Source organism: Thermobia domestica, chromosome 4 (assembly GCF_964235325.1).
Source record: "Thermobia domestica chromosome 4, izTheDome1.hap1.1, whole genome shotgun sequence".
In the NCBI taxonomy this organism is placed as follows: Eukaryota; Metazoa; Arthropoda; class Insecta; order Zygentoma; family Lepismatidae; genus Thermobia; species Thermobia domestica.
The window spans coordinates 218,461,038-218,478,232 of NC_137457.1; the positions used below are offsets into that span (position 1 = coordinate 218,461,038).

Sequence of the window (17,195 nt, forward strand, 5' to 3'; positions counted from 1 at the left end):
TTCTAATAATATAAGGTTTAAAACAATCCAATAGTTTAGATGGGTTTCCTTATAACGAAATTTTATCTAGTACTCGTATTACTAGTGTCAATTTCGGAATGCTTACGTATTTAAACTGTACTATACCGTATTACACTTAACTATCAGAAAAATATATCAAACGATATTTGATTTATATATTTATTCTCCCAATTCACCTAAATCATTCAGAATTATTTTGATGAATTCTTATGGAAATATATTTTTTGTTGCGAGAGGTCCAGCTTTTGGGGGGGGAGGGGGCAAGGAGTATCCAATACTACAAGCCATTACGTCTACATAGTTCTGAATTGGTATTATTCTGCAGCCGAAAAGACAATCAATAATTGTAAAATACCAGAAAAATGATAGAATTGGATTTTTTTTTTTAAATAAGAGAAAGAGTACAGATGAAGTGAACGAGATCAAATGTTCATGCTACATCAAACATTTGTCTGTTAAACAAGTATAGTTTTATTGAGAAAGTGTACACATGTATGTTGAGATAAGGTTTTTTTGAGGGGGAGGTCTGGAAGTGGCCCTGGTCGTATAATTACATTATTAGACAGTTTCTCTCTGCGTCACTACACAATAACATCACTTAAATATATCATGTGAGTAACAGTTCCCAAATAATTCATCATAAATTCTGCTTAATAAATTAACGTTCTTTTCTTTAGCCTTAAGGGCAAAACCATGAAACGTAAAACTAGAAATTTCATTTTTTCAACATATTTAGTTTCGCCAAAACCTCCAAATTTATATAATTAATAATTTCCTTAACCTTTTATCTTGATCATCTCACTCACATCCTCCATATACGTTAAACCAATATAATCACAAATTCTTCATTAATGGACATACAGTCCCAACATCCTTGTAAATACAATAAAACCATAAACAAATATAATATATATAATGTAAATATAATATAAACAATTTAAATGACAAAACAACATATTTCTACGGTTAGTTTCACAACAGCAACACTTTCTACCCACATCAACAAATAACACTTACTTATTTACTTTATCCTATCTTAATACCAACTTAATATTGAACAAACCGTTGTACTAACTAACTAAAGCATTAAACGTAATACATCCAATACAAGGCTAAGAATCTACCACACTACAGCTAGTTTTCTTCTCTACAACACAGCCTTAAGAATTTATCGAAGTACAATGAAATTAATTAGTGCACTCAACAGATCTACTAACTCTGAGCCACATACTCAAGAAGAAAAAGTTATTTCAATAGTGTCCGAAAAAAATCACCTCTCAATTTATGCAAAGTTAGCAGAATGTTCGTTCTTCGAAGAATAACCTTTATGGAAAATATTTTAAAGATAAATATTTTTTTTCTGGTTTCAAAATACTTGTTGCTGCACGTTTGATGTCTCTGGAGTAACGTAAACATTCACTTCAGTTTTTCCCTTAGAGGTAACACTTTATAAAATCTTATCTTATAGTCAGCTTAGGATACATGGAGAATATCTAGACATAATTTCAGTGTTCTCTACGCCCAATAATCTCGGAAGTCTGAAGAATTGTAATGTATATTTTCAATATACAATATATAAAAGCGTATGTACAGTAAGTTTGTGGGCGATCTCATCAAGTAATAACCACTGAATAAACTAAAATGATATTTGGGCTGATTATCGATCTTAGGCTTCCCGAGGTTGCTATTACATTGATAATTTTCAGTATGAGGCTGACGGGGTGCGCAGGAAAGTAACATGTAAAAATAATTGAAAACCACGGATCTTAGTATACAAACCATAGTTTTTGGGCAATCTGAGATGAATAATGACATTCCTGATGCCATTTAAGTTCAAATTTATCACCTTCAGCATGCAAGTAGAATGGGATGACATGTAAAAATAATTCTAAACTACTTATATTAGTATTCAATCTATAGTTTTGAGAATCGCTGAGATGAATAGCGGCACATGCGGTTCCATTAAGGTTATTCATTACGTCCAAATAGTTTGTGTCTAAAACGGTAGATGGCGCCACCGTCACCAATGTTAACATATGCAACTAATAAAATTAAAACAATCAAAAATAAAATGAACAATTCAAAAATTAAGCAAAAACGGATATAATCTGGTTAATGGACGTTACAAAATCTAGGGAATGGTACGTGCCGATTTCACTTATTGTTATTAGTTTCATTGTTAGAGGCCACCATTGTTAAGTAAACAATCAACTTTATCTGCCGTACTTTCTACCAGAAACTGACCAAACTTTACACACCCATTTAAGATTGAAATATCTAGGGAATGGTACGTGTCGATTTCACATATTGTTGTTAGTTTCATTGTTGAAGACCACCATTGTTAAATAAACAATCAACTTTATGTGCCACACTTTCTAAAACAAACTGACCAAACTTGGCACACCCATCCGATTAGCACAGATACATCTAGCGAATGGTACCTGTCGTATGTTCGACAGGTTTCATTGTTCGAGGAAACCATTGTTAAACAAACAATGGCTGGATTTTTCCATTGTTAAATAAACAATTAACTTTATCTGCCATACTTTATACTACAAACTAACCAAACTTGGCATACTCATTTACAATTGAGACATCTATGGAACCGTACGTGTCTATTTCACTTATTGTTGTTAGTTTCATTGTTAGAGGACATCATTGTTAAATAAAGAATCAACTTTATCTGCCACACTTTCTACCAGAAACTGACAAAACCTTGCACACTCATTTAAGATTGAAATATCTAGGGAAAGATATGTGTCAGTTTCTCATATTGTTGTTAGTTTCATTGTTCAAGACCATCATTGTTAAATACACAAGCGTTGGATTTCTACATTGTCTAACAAACTTTCTAACACAAACTGATAAAACTTGGCACACCCAACGGATTACCACAGAGATATCTACTGAATGGTACCAATCGATTTCACATGTTGTTAGTTTCACTGTTCGAGGCCACCATTTTAAAACAATCGTTGGATTTCTCCATTATTAAATAAACTATCAACTTTATCTGCCATACTTTATACTACAAACTAACCAAACGTGGCATACTTATTTACGATTGAGATATCTATGGAATGGTACGTGTCGATTTCATTTATTGTTGTTAGTTTTATTGTTAGAGACCGCCATTTTTAAATAAACAATCAACTATATCTGCCATACTTTCTACCAGAAACTGACCAAATTTTGCATACCCCTTAAAAGTTGAAATATCTACTGAATGCTATGTGTCGATTTCACATGTTGTTGTTAGGTTCATGATTGATGGCCACCATTTTTAAATACAGAATCGTTGGATTTCTCCAGTGTTAAGTATACAGTCAACTTTTATCTGCCATATTTTCTACCAGAAACTAACCAAACGTGGCACACTCATTTACGATTGAGATATGAATGGAATGGTACGTGTGGATTCCACATATTGTTGTTAGTTTCATTGTTGAAGGCCACTATTCTTAAATAAACAATCAACTTTATCTGCCATACTTTCTAAAACAAACTGACCAAATTTGGCACACCCATCGGATTTGCACAGAGATATCTACTAGTCGATTTCACATATTGTTTTTAGTTTCATTGTTCGAGGCCACCAATATTAAATAAACAATCGTTGGATTTCCCCATGGTTAAATAAACAATCAACTTTATCTGCCACACTTTCAACCACAAACTAACCAAACTTGGGCAATCTGAGATGAATAATGACATTCCTGATGCCATTTAAGTTCAAATTTATCACCTTCAGCATGCAAGTAGAATGGGATGACATGTAAAAATAATTCTAAACTACTTATATTAGTATTCAATCTATAGTTTTGAGAATCGCTGAGATGAATAGCGGCACATGCGGTTCCATTAAGGTTATTCATTACGTCCAAATAGTTTGTGTCTAAAACGGTAGATGGCGCCACCGTCACCAATGTTAACATATGCAACTAATAAAATTAAAACAATCAAAAATAAAATGAACAATTCAAAAATTAAGCAAAAACGGATATAATCTGGTTAATGGACGTTACAAAATCTAGGGAATGGTACGTGCCGATTTCACTTATTGTTATTAGTTTCATTGTTAGAGGCCACCATTGTTAAGTAAACAATCAACTTTATCTGCCGTACTTTCTACCAGAAACTGACCAAACTTTACACACCCATTTAAGATTGAAATATCTAGGGAATGGTACGTGTCGATTTCACATATTGTTGTTAGTTTCATTGTTGAAGACCACCATTGTTAAATAAACAATCAACTTTATGTGCCACACTTTCTAAAACAAACTGACCAAACTTGGCACACCCATCCGATTAGCACAGATACATCTAGCGAATGGTACCTGTCGTATGTTCGACAGGTTTCATTGTTCGAGGAAACCATTGTTAAACAAACAATGGCTGGATTTTTCCATTGTTAAATAAACAATTAACTTTATCTGCCATACTTTATACTACAAACTAACCAAACTTGGCATACTCATTTACAATTGAGACATCTATGGAACCGTACGTGTCTATTTCACTTATTGTTGTTAGTTTCATTGTTAGAGGACATCATTGTTAAATAAAGAATCAACTTTATCTGCCACACTTTCTACCAGAAACTGACAAAACCTTGCACACTCATTTAAGATTGAAATATCTAGGGAAAGATATGTGTCAGTTTCTCATATTGTTGTTAGTTTCATTGTTCAAGACCATCATTGTTAAATACACAAGCGTTGGATTTCTACATTGTTAAATAAACGATCATCTTCATCTGCCATATTTTCTAACACAAACTGACCAAACTTGGCGCACCCATTGGATTACCACAGAGATATATACTGAATGGTACCAATCAATTTCTCATATTGTTGTTAGCTTCATTCTTCGAGGCCACCATTGTTAAACAATCGTTGGATTTCTCCATTATTAAATAAACAATCAACTTTATCTGCCATACTTTCTACCACAAACTGACCAAACTTGCACAATCATTTACGATTGAGATGTCGATGGAACGGTACGTGCCGATTTCACTTATTGTTGTTAGTTTCATTCTTAGAGGCCACCATTTTTAAAAAACAATCAACTTTATCTGCCACACTTTCTACCAGAAACTGACCAAACTTTGCACACGCATTTAAGATTGAAGTATCTAGGGAATGGTACGTGTCGATTTCACATATTGTTGTTCTTTCATTGTTAGATGCCACCATTGTTAAATAAACAATCAAGTTTTTCTGCCACACTTTCTACCACAAACTAACCAAAATTTGCAGAATCATTTAAGATTAAGATATCTATGGAATGGTATGAGTCGATTTCACATATTGTTGTTTGTTTCATTGTTAGAGGCCACAATTGTTAAACAAACAATCAACATTAATGGCCATACGTTCTACCAGAAACTGACCAAACTTTGCACACCCATTTAAAGTTGAAATATCTGCGGAATGCTATGTGTCGATTTCACATATTGTTGTTAGTTTCATTGTTGTAAGACACTATTGTTAAATACATAATCGTTGGATTTCTTCATTATTAAACAACAATCAACTTTATCTGCCATGTTTTCTACCACAAACTAACCAAACTTGCACAATCATTTACGATTGAGATGTCGATGGAACGGTACGTGCCGATTTCACTTATTGTTGTTACTTTCATTCTTAGAGGCCACCATTTTTAAAAAACAATCAACTTTGTCTGCCACACGTTCTACCAGAAACTATCCAAACTTTGCACACGCATTTAAGATTGAAATATTTAGGGAATGGTACGTGTCGATTTCACATATTGTTCTTTCATTGTTAGATGCCACCATTGTTAAATAAACAATCAAGTTTTTCTGCCACACTTTCTTCCACAAACTAACCAAATTTGCACAATCATTTACGATTGAGATATCTATGGAATGGTATGGGTCGATTTCACATATTGTTTTTAGTTTCATTGTTAGAGGACACAATTTTAAGTAAAGAATCAACTTTTTCTGCCGTACTTTCTACCACAAACTGACCAAACTTTATACATCCATTTAAGATTGAGATATCTAAAGAATAGTACGTGTCGATTCCACATATTCTTGTTAGTTTCATTACTGAAGGCCTACATTGTTAAGTAAACAGTCAACTTTATCTAACAAACTTTCTAACACAAACTGATAAAACTTGGCACACCCAACGGATTACCACAGAGATATCTACTGAATGGTACCAATCGATTTCACATGTTGTTAGTTTCACTGTTCGAGGCCACCATTTTAAAACAATCGTTGGATTTCTCCATTATTAAATAAACTATCAACTTTATCTGCCATACTTTATACTACAAACTAACCAAACGTGGCATACTTATTTACGATTGAGATATCTATGGAATGGTACGTGTCGATTTCATTTATTGTTGTTAGTTTTATTGTTAGAGACCGCCATTTTTAAATAAACAATCAACTATATCTGCCATACTTTCTACCAGAAACTGACCAAATTTTGCATACCCCTTAAAAGTTGAAATATCTACTGAATGCTATGTGTCGATTTCACATGTTGTTGTTAGGTTCATGATTGATGGCCACCATTTTTAAATACAGAATCGTTGGATTTCTCCAGTGTTAAGTATACAGTCAACTTTTATCTGCCATATTTTCTACCAGAAACTAACCAAACGTGGCACACTCATTTACGATTGAGATATGAATGGAATGGTACGTGTGGATTCCACATATTGTTGTTAGTTTCATTGTTGAAGGCCACTATTCTTAAATAAACAATCAACTTTATCTGCCATACTTTCTAAAACAAACTGACCAAATTTGGCACACCCATCGGATTTGCACAGAGATATCTACTAGTCGATTTCACATATTGTTTTTAGTTTCATTGTTCGAGGCCACCAATATTAAATAAACAATCGTTGGATTTCCCCATGGTTAAATAAACAATCAACTTTATCTGCCACACTTTCAACCACAAACTAACCAAACTTGGCACACTCATTTAGGATTGAGATATCTATGGAATGGTACGTGTCGATTTCACTTATTGTTGTTAGTTTCATTGTTAGAGGCCAGGTTTGTTAAATGAACAATCAACTATATGTGATATACTTTCTACCAGAAATTGGCCAAACCTTGCACACAAATTTAAGATTGAAATATCTAGGGAAACATATGTGTCGATTTCTCATATTGTTGTTAGTTTCATTGTAAAGATCACCATTGTTAAATAAACATTCGTTGGATTTCTCCATTGTTAAATAAACGATCAACTTTATCTGCCATACTTTCTACCACAAACTAAGCAAACTTTGCACACTCATGAACGATTGAGATATCTATGGAATGGTATGTGTCGATTTCACATATTGTTGTTCTTTCATTGTTGAAGGCCACCATTGTTAAATAAATAATCGTTGAATTTCTAAATTGTTACCTAAACAATCAACTTTATCTTACACTCTTTCTACCACAACTAACCAAATTTGGCGCACTCATTTACAATTGAGACATCTATGGAACAGTACGTGTCGATTTCACTTATTGTTGTTAATTTCATTGTTAGAGGCCACCATTATTAAATAAAGAATCAACTTTATATGCCATACTTTCTAGCAGAAACTGACCAAACCTTACACACTCATTTAAGATTGAAATATCTAGGGAAAGATATGTGTCGATTTCTCATATTGTTGTTAGCTTCATTGTTGAAGACCACCATTGTTAAATACACAATCCTTGGATTTCTACATTGTGAAATAAACGATCAACTTTATCTGCCATACTTTCTACCACAGACTAACCAAACTTTGCACACCCATTTAAGATTGAAATATGTAGGAAATAGTACGTGTTGATTTCACATATTGTTCTTAGTTTCATTGTTGGAGGCCACCATTGTTAAATAAAGAATCAACTTTATTTGCTATATTTTGTACCAGAAAATGACCAAACTTGGCACACCAATCGGATTACCACTGAGATATCTAGGGAATGGTACTTGTCGATTTCACATATTATTGTTAGTTTTATCGTTTAAGGCCACAATTGTTCAATAAATAATTGTTGGATTTCTCCATTGTTAAATAAACAATCAACTTTATCTGCCATACTTTTTACCACAGATTAACCAAACTTAGCACACTCCTTTACGATTTGGATATCTATGAAATGGTACTTGTCGATTTCACTTGTTGTTGTTAGTTGCATTGTTAGAGGCCACCATTGTTAAGTAAACAATAAACTTTATCTGTCATACTTTCTACCAGAAGCTGACCAAACTTTGCGTACCTATGTAAGATTGAAATATCTATCCTATGGTTCATGTCGATTTCACATATTGTTTTAATTACGTTGTTGGAGACTACCATTGTTAAATAAACGATTCACTTTATTTTCCATACTTTTTACCACAAGCTGACCAAACTTGTCATATTTACAATTCAGATATCTAGAGTGGTACATGTCGATTTCTCATATTGTTGTTAGTTTCATTGTTGGAGGCCTCCATTTTTAAATAAACAGTAAACTATTTTCCATACTTGCTACCAGAAACTAAGCAAACTTTGCTTACCTATTTACGATTGAAATATCTATGGAATGATACATGTCGATTATCAAGGGCTAACAAGCTCTAGCCAAATTGTGTGTAATACATCAGTATGCGTTGGGATCAAACGATAATTATTCGTGATCAAACGAGCTGGACAAATTCCGATTGAATTTGTTTTCATGGTGGCTGTGGTGGAGGGGCTAACAGGTCATCGGTAAATGTTATTGATCGGAAAATGGAATAGTATATATATATATATATATATATATATATATATATATATATATATATATATATATATATCATTCAGAACTTTGTTGCGCCAGAACTTGTTTATAGCCAGTGTGAACTAGTTGTGTGCCTCCAGATTTTTTTTTGTCTCAGGTGGAGCGGGATGGCCCCCTACAGCGTTCCTAGAATTACACTCTAAAAGCCCACAGTGTTCCTAGAATTGCACTCTAAAAGCCCCTCCCATACAACTGACCTGTGCTTCCCAGCAGACACCTCACATTTGAACTCTGTTGAGATTCTATGTAAGTTTGTCGGCTGTACGTACAAATTCAGAGAATAAACATGTATTAGGGAATGAGAAGTTCTCGAAATAAATTTGCAAGCTGAATATTTTTTCGCGACATAAGTGAAGAGTAATTATATACCCTTGAAGAGTACCCTGGAGAGTAAGAAAGCTCTAAGCAAAATAATCATTGAATAAATAGCAATGTAATCACAGTAATGTGTATATATGGCATGTTGTATTTCTACCAGATTGTCAGAGCACTAATTATCTCATTTTTTGATGTGAGCGATCTCGCTATCGAATTTCCAGAAGAACATTAAAAAAAAAGTTGTATTTAGGTCTATTCCATTTTAAACAAACGAAATACGTTGCGTAAAAGAATTTTCCATGTTAAAATATTTGATGGGTAGAGTAGTTTGTGTGGGATTTGATTGTTATTGCATGTATCTATTGCATGCTGAATGGGTAGCTGGGAAAGCAGTCAGGATATTCATTCTGACGGTTGCAAGCCCATGAAAATACAGAGCAACAGTTACTCCAAGGGAGTAGATAATAGATAAAAATTCTTAAAACAACCGTGGGGGAGAGAGCCGAAAATTTGGGCCAGAATCACCTGTATACAGCTCTCATTGTTGAGACACTAAATTTTTTCAATTACTCGTATACGGAAGATAAACATTACGAAACTATTTTTATTTATTTATTTATTTACTTATTCCTCGGGGGGTAGTCTATCTCAGAAAATTACGATTAGCATAATTCTATGTTTCAGGAGTGCGCTTCGAACCCACCCCCCAGAGGCGTTTTTTTGGGCCGGCGAACTATACCTTGTCCGCAGGTCCACACATTAATTAAAGTATATGTAACACACATGTACGTGTGTGTGTGTGTGTATGTATATATATATGTGTGTATATATGTATGCTAAATGTAAAATATTTTTGAACCAATGTTTCCAATCGAAATAATAGAGCCCCACGGCTCCAACTCGCCAAGGGCTCCATAAGAACAAATTCCGCCTGTGTCACCTTCTACACCTCAGTGACTATGCCCATAGTATATTTTATGATAGCAATTGACTGAATGTGCTTTTCAAGTTTCACTTTCTTGGAAAGAGAATGCGTAAGACTCTCTTAGTGTTCCAACGAGACGGGACTCGACTCTTTGAAGCGAGACACGATACAATACGAAACTTTTTGTGAAATGTCTCGTCTCGTGTCTCGAAAAATACAAACACAGTTTCTGAATTTGCTTAAAAATTTATTAACCCGGAATAAATTATTTGCCTTCGAAATGTATACCATCTTTTATTATTTCAAATGATCCAAATGATTCAATGTTTCAAATCCTACAAAGAACAGGGAATACCTAAAGAATTTTTTAAAAATGATTCTTACAAACAGCTTTCACTTCCATTTTTCAATCGATTCAAGTTTAATTATTTTGTGATAGTGCTCTAGATTCAAATACAAATGTAAAGCGTTCATTGAGATCAGTGTTTCAGAAGATTTTATTCCGGGGGCTGGTGGAGATATCTACGTATAAAAATCCTGTTATAGAAGTACAAGTAGAAGTGGCAATTTTATCAGTAACTAACTATTGTTTCGTTGTCTTTCTCGTTCCGAACCAAGACAGAAACGTGTCAGCCTTTCTCGATACTGAGTTTTGAAAAGATGCTGATTTGACAACAAAATTTATCTTTTTTATTGTTTTATGATGTTATTCGAAGCTAAACCATTTTTTAAATGGGAAAGTTACATAGGCCTCCTTATTTGTTGAAGTGGCGCCAGGGGTTCTGAAAAAAGGATATCAGAATAAATGGGGAAATCTTGCCTTTCGACTGTACTGACGGTATTGACAAATGTTCCTATCGAAGTAATTACTGGTTCAGTCGAATCTAAGCAGCCGTTGCTGGAAGATTGCAGTCGTGTTGTGTGTTGTGCTACCAAACAAAACTTGGTTAAAAGTTGTAATTCTAACCACTTGGTATAACAGCTCTTTTTGTGGGCCTCAGCCTTTGTGGTGTTGCCACGAGACGAGACAGAACCATTCGATATGAGACGAGACGACACAGCCAGAAATCTTGTCTTGTCTCGTGGCAACACTAGACTCTCTAGATATGTCAGTAAAAGGAATGACAACGTTCCTCACGGAGCACGTGTTAGCTCTCAGCCTCTTTCTTTCACTGATGTTTGTTTACATAGTAGATGAATATATAGAGAGTAACAAAAGGATGAGATATGCAGATTCTCCTGAAACCACATTAAAATTGTAGCAGTATTTGGAGCTTGTTATAAATGGATGTACCGGGGAACTAAAATAATTCTTGGAATTGATCATACAGTATTGATATATATAAAAAAAAAAAAAAAACATGGAAACAAGTAAAGACAAAGAACTGAAATCGTGAATTTGTTTTCAAAATACAGAAATCTCAAAGGAATATCTGTTTAGCCGAATTTAATTGTAAACGAATTTTGAATAAATTTGCATTCCCTGAATTCTTATACATAAAAAATAGAAATTTTTCTTTTAGCGTACGAATGAGAGGCTTTAGGAAATTAGGCCAAGATAATTAAAATGATACTGTCCTTTACAAAATTTAAGGGGAAGACCATGATCGAAAAAGCATCAGTCAAACTATAAAGGTCAATGGTAGCTTTTGTCATTTCTTACGATCACTATATGCACCTTATTGCGAAAAATTTATTCCTATTATAAAACCGCTATCGTTCAATAAATGTCAAATTTAATACATCTTAAAGATGAAATTGTCATTACCTCTGTCGCATAATATATTCTAGCTTTGGGACCTTTGTCATTATATGACTTTCACGATAAGTGACAAGAAGAATATAAATCCCAAGTTCAAAACGTAAGGAAAGAAACCGGCTGTTCGCCCTTCAAATTATGAAAAATGTACCAAAATGGTTGAAATTATGATTTTGTATTTCTTTACGAGAGAGAAGAATAAAAATAAAAATTGGAGCAATTGTGTATATATAAGGCCACTATCTTCTTCAAGTTACTAAACTAACTTCAAGTGTTTCAACCATTTTTGACACATATCTCGAAAACTTTTAGTGATATTAGAGGCAAGAATACGTGGTTGATAATGAGCTTTTTAATTATGTCACAATACTTTTGAACTTTACCTTATGAGAAATGGCATATTCCAAAAACAATTCAGTACCACCCTAACCTGAATTTTACCAAAAGATTAGCGAAAGTGATACGGTGTGCGTCGTCCAGAGTTTAATTCCCGGTGTGGCACTCAAACATTGCTGTGTTGACCAAACATCGAGAGAAAAGTTGGGAAACTAAAAGATAGCGGACTTCAATCTAGACAGCCGGCTACGTTGGGTGTAGTTGTGCTGACCACTAACATAAGCCCGCTGCAGACTCAGATCACAAGGGACTGTTGCGCCAGGAGTTTATATATATATGTATATATTGGTGTTATTATATTACCTTACCTCTCAGTAGCGTAAGTAAGGACGAATGGGCCTCCCCGCAAAAATGTTAAACGGACCCCCTCTATCCACATCCATGAGTCACGTAAAATTTACAGAGAACAGTTTTGACTTTCTATGTTCTATCAGTGAGTCACAACTTGCTCATATGCAAAAAAAAGCATATTATTATTATTATTATTATTATTATTATTATTATTATTATTATTATTATTATTATTATTATTATTATTATTATTATTATTATTGTGCTATAGTTTTCGTCTATTCTTCTGTACCAACCTCGAGAGTCTACGACATTTTTAATGAGATGTAGTCGCCCCACTTTTTGTTGTTTGGTTCGATGCTGGTTTCACTGTCCTTTTCCCATCTTTGAAATACATAAGCACTGCAGATCGCGAAAACTCGACAAGTCGCGCTGTTTCCGAAATGAAGCTCCCAGCCATTTACTCACCCTGATATATCGTCGTCCTTCCCCATTCAAGGCACAAGCACCACACTGACTAATCGAGTGAGATTCTTGTCGTGTTTGGCGCGCGGTTGTGATATGCCTTGTAGCTCTTATCTCAGCCCGATGATTTCGTTCAAAAAGTAGCGAGTGGTCATAATGTTTTCGCTGGTCAGTATAAGTTTTGTTGGCATTTAATTTACTAAATAATCGCTCAGGTGTTACCGTCTTCACAGGTAAAAATGATATATAGTTGAAACATCACATAATTTTTAACATCCTAACATTATAAAGTTTAACTTCGAATCTGAAATGGGCCTCTTTCTGTTCTGGGCCTCTCAATGTTGCGGGCCCTGCAGGCCCTTTAGTTGCGCCACAGCATTCTCTCTACTTAGAAGGATAGGGACAAATAGAAAAATCAAAATTCATTCTGTCCATTTTTCAAGCATCATACACTTCCATGAAAAGAAAAATCATATAATACTGATATGTAAGAAAATATTGGTATTGTTTGTTTTCTGTATACAAAGAACCATTTAGGTTTTTTTTCTTATCTCATATTCTGGTAATAATCGAAAAAAAAAAGAAAAGAGCTTCATGTGATAAACGGACGAAAGAAAATTTGTCAACGCGATGCGAATGACGCTCTTTGCAACCTAATTCACGTTTTTCGTACAAAAACTCTATTCCTACCTGCAAAAAGAAAAGATTTCTGTAACCCGACAATGGTTGAGATTTTGCCCTGCGGCTGAACAACACGGCTTGCTGACTGACTGCAGGTGCACGAAGGAAAAAAAACTGTTGGATTCCTCTCCCCGCCCACTTCAATTGTGGATATCCTGGACACATTTAAACTGAGCGGTACGATCTTTCAGTTCTTCCCAGTAGAGGTACCAGCAGTGATTGCTAAATGAAAAAGTGAGCATCTGGTGGCGAAAAGGCGAAGTGCTCGGACAAGGGGGTGGGCACAGTAACCTTAAGTGCAAGTTCAGTTCCATGTCAGAAGGTCACTACAGATTTTTGTCACTACATTTTCAAGAAATGTATGTCTTAACCGGTAAAAGATTCAAATACTTACCATAAACTCAGCCCGTGTGAAGAAGGCGTATTTCAGCTACAAGGTCTCTTCCCATCTTTACGGGTTGAACTTGACAAAAGCCAGTCTTCTACAGACTAGGGTTTAAGAACATTTGAAGGGTAAGAGTAAAAAAGAAGGAATGTCACAAAACTGTATTTTTGATGAAACGGCGTTTTAAAATGGAAAACAGCATAAAAAGAATAGGGTTAGTTAAATCTTTTGCCCCTTTTTACATGGACATTTCTACATCTACGTATGCATTCCATATACAGTCAAATAGTACCAATAGTCACCAACAGATGGGACAAAGCACCCGATAAAGCTCATACATGGACATTCCTTGTTTTTTCCCCTTACCCTTCATTTGAAGTTCCTACGCCCAACGGTTTCGGAGATCAATTGATGAATCTTTTACGAGTATATATTCAAATTTATTGGACTTCCTGAAGAGATGGAAGTGCGGCGAGGATATTAAACGTAGCATATTAATTAGACTGTATGTAAAAGACTCTCGCTCTTGTATAAAATATTTAATAATGGGTTTTTAACAGAGACCACGCGTCTTGGTCACAAAACGCCTGAATATACAATTTCGACCAGCGCACAGTGGGTCAGAAGACCTTAAAAGTCGCGCATAACCTAATTTTTCAAATTAATGTTTTGTGATATGTAGCACTGACATAGTTTGGCAAAACCCCAAGGCTTAAAATGCAGTATGAATTTCCCTTGTAGCTTTACAGATGTCCTGTCTGTATGCATTGTAAGTGAAGTGTTGAAAGGGAGCAACAGGATGAAAAATAGGTTTTTACCAACAAATGAACAGAGGCTCAAGAAGACGACGATATTTCCTGACCACATTGCACGAAAACCATCACCAGGTATAGGTCCTCCACATGAACCATTTAATATAGTAACAGAAAATACGGAAAAGAACTGCTGAATTGCAACAGCACTAAACAGAAGATAAACAAAAATTCACAATAGGAAAGGAAATGATACGTGAAAATTCAAAACTGAAATTGGCTTTTTGACGGACCAACCCAAGCCTGATGGAAGTGGGACACCTAATGATGGCAATACGTCACGAAGCCTTTTCCAACATCCAAGTCTGTCAGCAGCAATTACTGGGATTGACGACGTACTTCTTGAAAGGTTTGGAGTTGTGTTGTGAGTTATTTCTTGTGGATTTGACACAAATGTTCCTGCTTTCGATGAGTATGCTCTTCAGACTGTCAAGATGTACGTCGAAAAGTATCCGTGGTATTACATGCCTGCGTCTGTGCATAAAATTTTGCTTCATGGACTCATGGTCCTTCTATAATTTCTGCTGCATTAATTCTCATTGGATAATTAAGCGAAGAAGATCAGGAAGCACGAAATAAAGACGTGCGTCGATTCAGGCAGCATCATTGCAGAAAATTTGCACGATATACTACAAACGAAGATCTTATTTTAAACTTACTTACTACATAGGACTCTTGTCATTTTCTCAATAAGAACTCTGCAAAGCAAGAGAAACAACTTTCAACTGCAATGCTAGCTCTTCTGGTGGAGCCTTTTCATATTACAGCAGCAGAAGACAGCGACAGCTCTGTAAGTGACAGTGAAAACAGTAGTGGCTGAAATAACTGTTAGTGAGAACATGGTGATACGTGTGATTAACTTGTGGTAATTTAATATGGTACGTGCAGTCTAACTTATACAGATTTATGCTGTAGATCTGCATGTCCAAATTTTCTCTGCATAACACATGTGTTTGAGTGAAGGTGTTGTGTGATGTGTGACCACATAAAGTATGGGTTTCAAACATTATTAAATTTATATCTTCATAATATATTTTATGTATCACTTGAATGCACTGATTACAGATTCACATATCGTCATATCACATCTATCATCCCTATCTCGTACAATTTTCTGCATGTTAAAATGCCAGATTTTCAATAAATCAACCTAATTCATCTACTTTCATTTTTGACGATATAAAATGAATCACAATCATTGGACAATAGTACATTAATTGTGCGCACAGAATTGCCACTTTCGGCCCACTGTGCAGCGCCGGAATATACAAACAGGACTTGTCAATTTGCCACACACAAAAAATGCTTTCTATATGTAAAATACAGGTACGGGCTCGCTCCCATAAGACAGATTGTTTACATAATGTCGTATTCAGGAATCGGACAACAGGTTGCTAGCTGAAATAAACTTTATCAAAAACAAGGATTTTATTTACGCTCTCCTACGGGATTACATCTAAATACAAGGAAACTGTGAAAATTCGCAGGCAAAGCAATCATATTTTAGCAGTAGATGTAAATTCATCTGACATTTTTTTCAATATCAATATTCGAACGGATAATCAATTCTCTCAATTTGCCAACACGCCATTTGTCGAACTTTACAGTTGAATATAAGCAACTGCCTGCCAAACACAATTTTACTTTCCATCTCCAAAACCTCAAACAAACGATTACTTCTATACAAACACTTCCAAGACATGAAGAAACTTTCTTACCTGACCACTTTTCAGATTTCTCTTTGACTTCAAGATTCCCTTAGATTGTGAACGCAACTGCTGTATTCATTATTTTACTGCTGACCGGAATTGGCTTCTATCTGTACTTACTGTTTTCATAAACATGTTATATACAAACTAATTGTACCCATTGCTTTGGTGACCCTCACTGTTGTCCTATTTTTGTGTTTCTGTGCATAATGTATTATCGACTGGCCTCACGTTCGGCCAAACAACACCGCAAACTGGATAATATCTCAACCCATCCAACTAGAACTGTCATTCCAATAATGCTCCCACTGCACTTTAAATTTTGCCTCCTCGTGCTACATCCGTCACTGTCAGTGGTTTGGTATATATATTTTAATTGTACCAAAGCTCCTACACCCTATCCCTTAAAGAAGATGAAGTAATACTACTGATCCTCGGACAGAGGAAAAGCTGCTAGGAGCTCATTTTAACCTTACTTCATCTCCAAATCCATTATGATTCTCCAGTTTTGTGGTGTATATGTCTGCAGCGATGCAATCCTACAGTGCTACTACAGGCTTAGTGCCTTTTAGTGCATCATGGAGATTCTGCTCCATTCCAATGCAAATCCAA

The 17,195-nt window shown here is 35.0% G+C and overlaps 1 protein-coding gene across 4 annotated transcripts in view; it reads right to left on the minus strand.

The window, feature by feature from the left end:
* Nucleotides 1–17,195, minus strand: part of Syn2 (Syntrophin-like 2) — a 1,212,019-nt gene that overhangs the window by 829,091 nt on the left and 365,733 nt on the right. Inside the window, exon 1 of one of the 4 annotated variants that reach the window (XM_081755483.1) lies at nt 13,687–13,857. The exons of the other annotated variants lie outside the window; for them this stretch is intronic. Within the exon in view, the coding sequence (XP_081611609.1) occupies nt 13,687–13,842 (156 nt within the window). The 5' untranslated portion in view covers nt 13,843–13,857. Of the gene's footprint in view, nt 1–13,686; nt 13,858–17,195 lie in introns of those variants that run through there. 4 annotated transcript variants of the gene reach the window in all.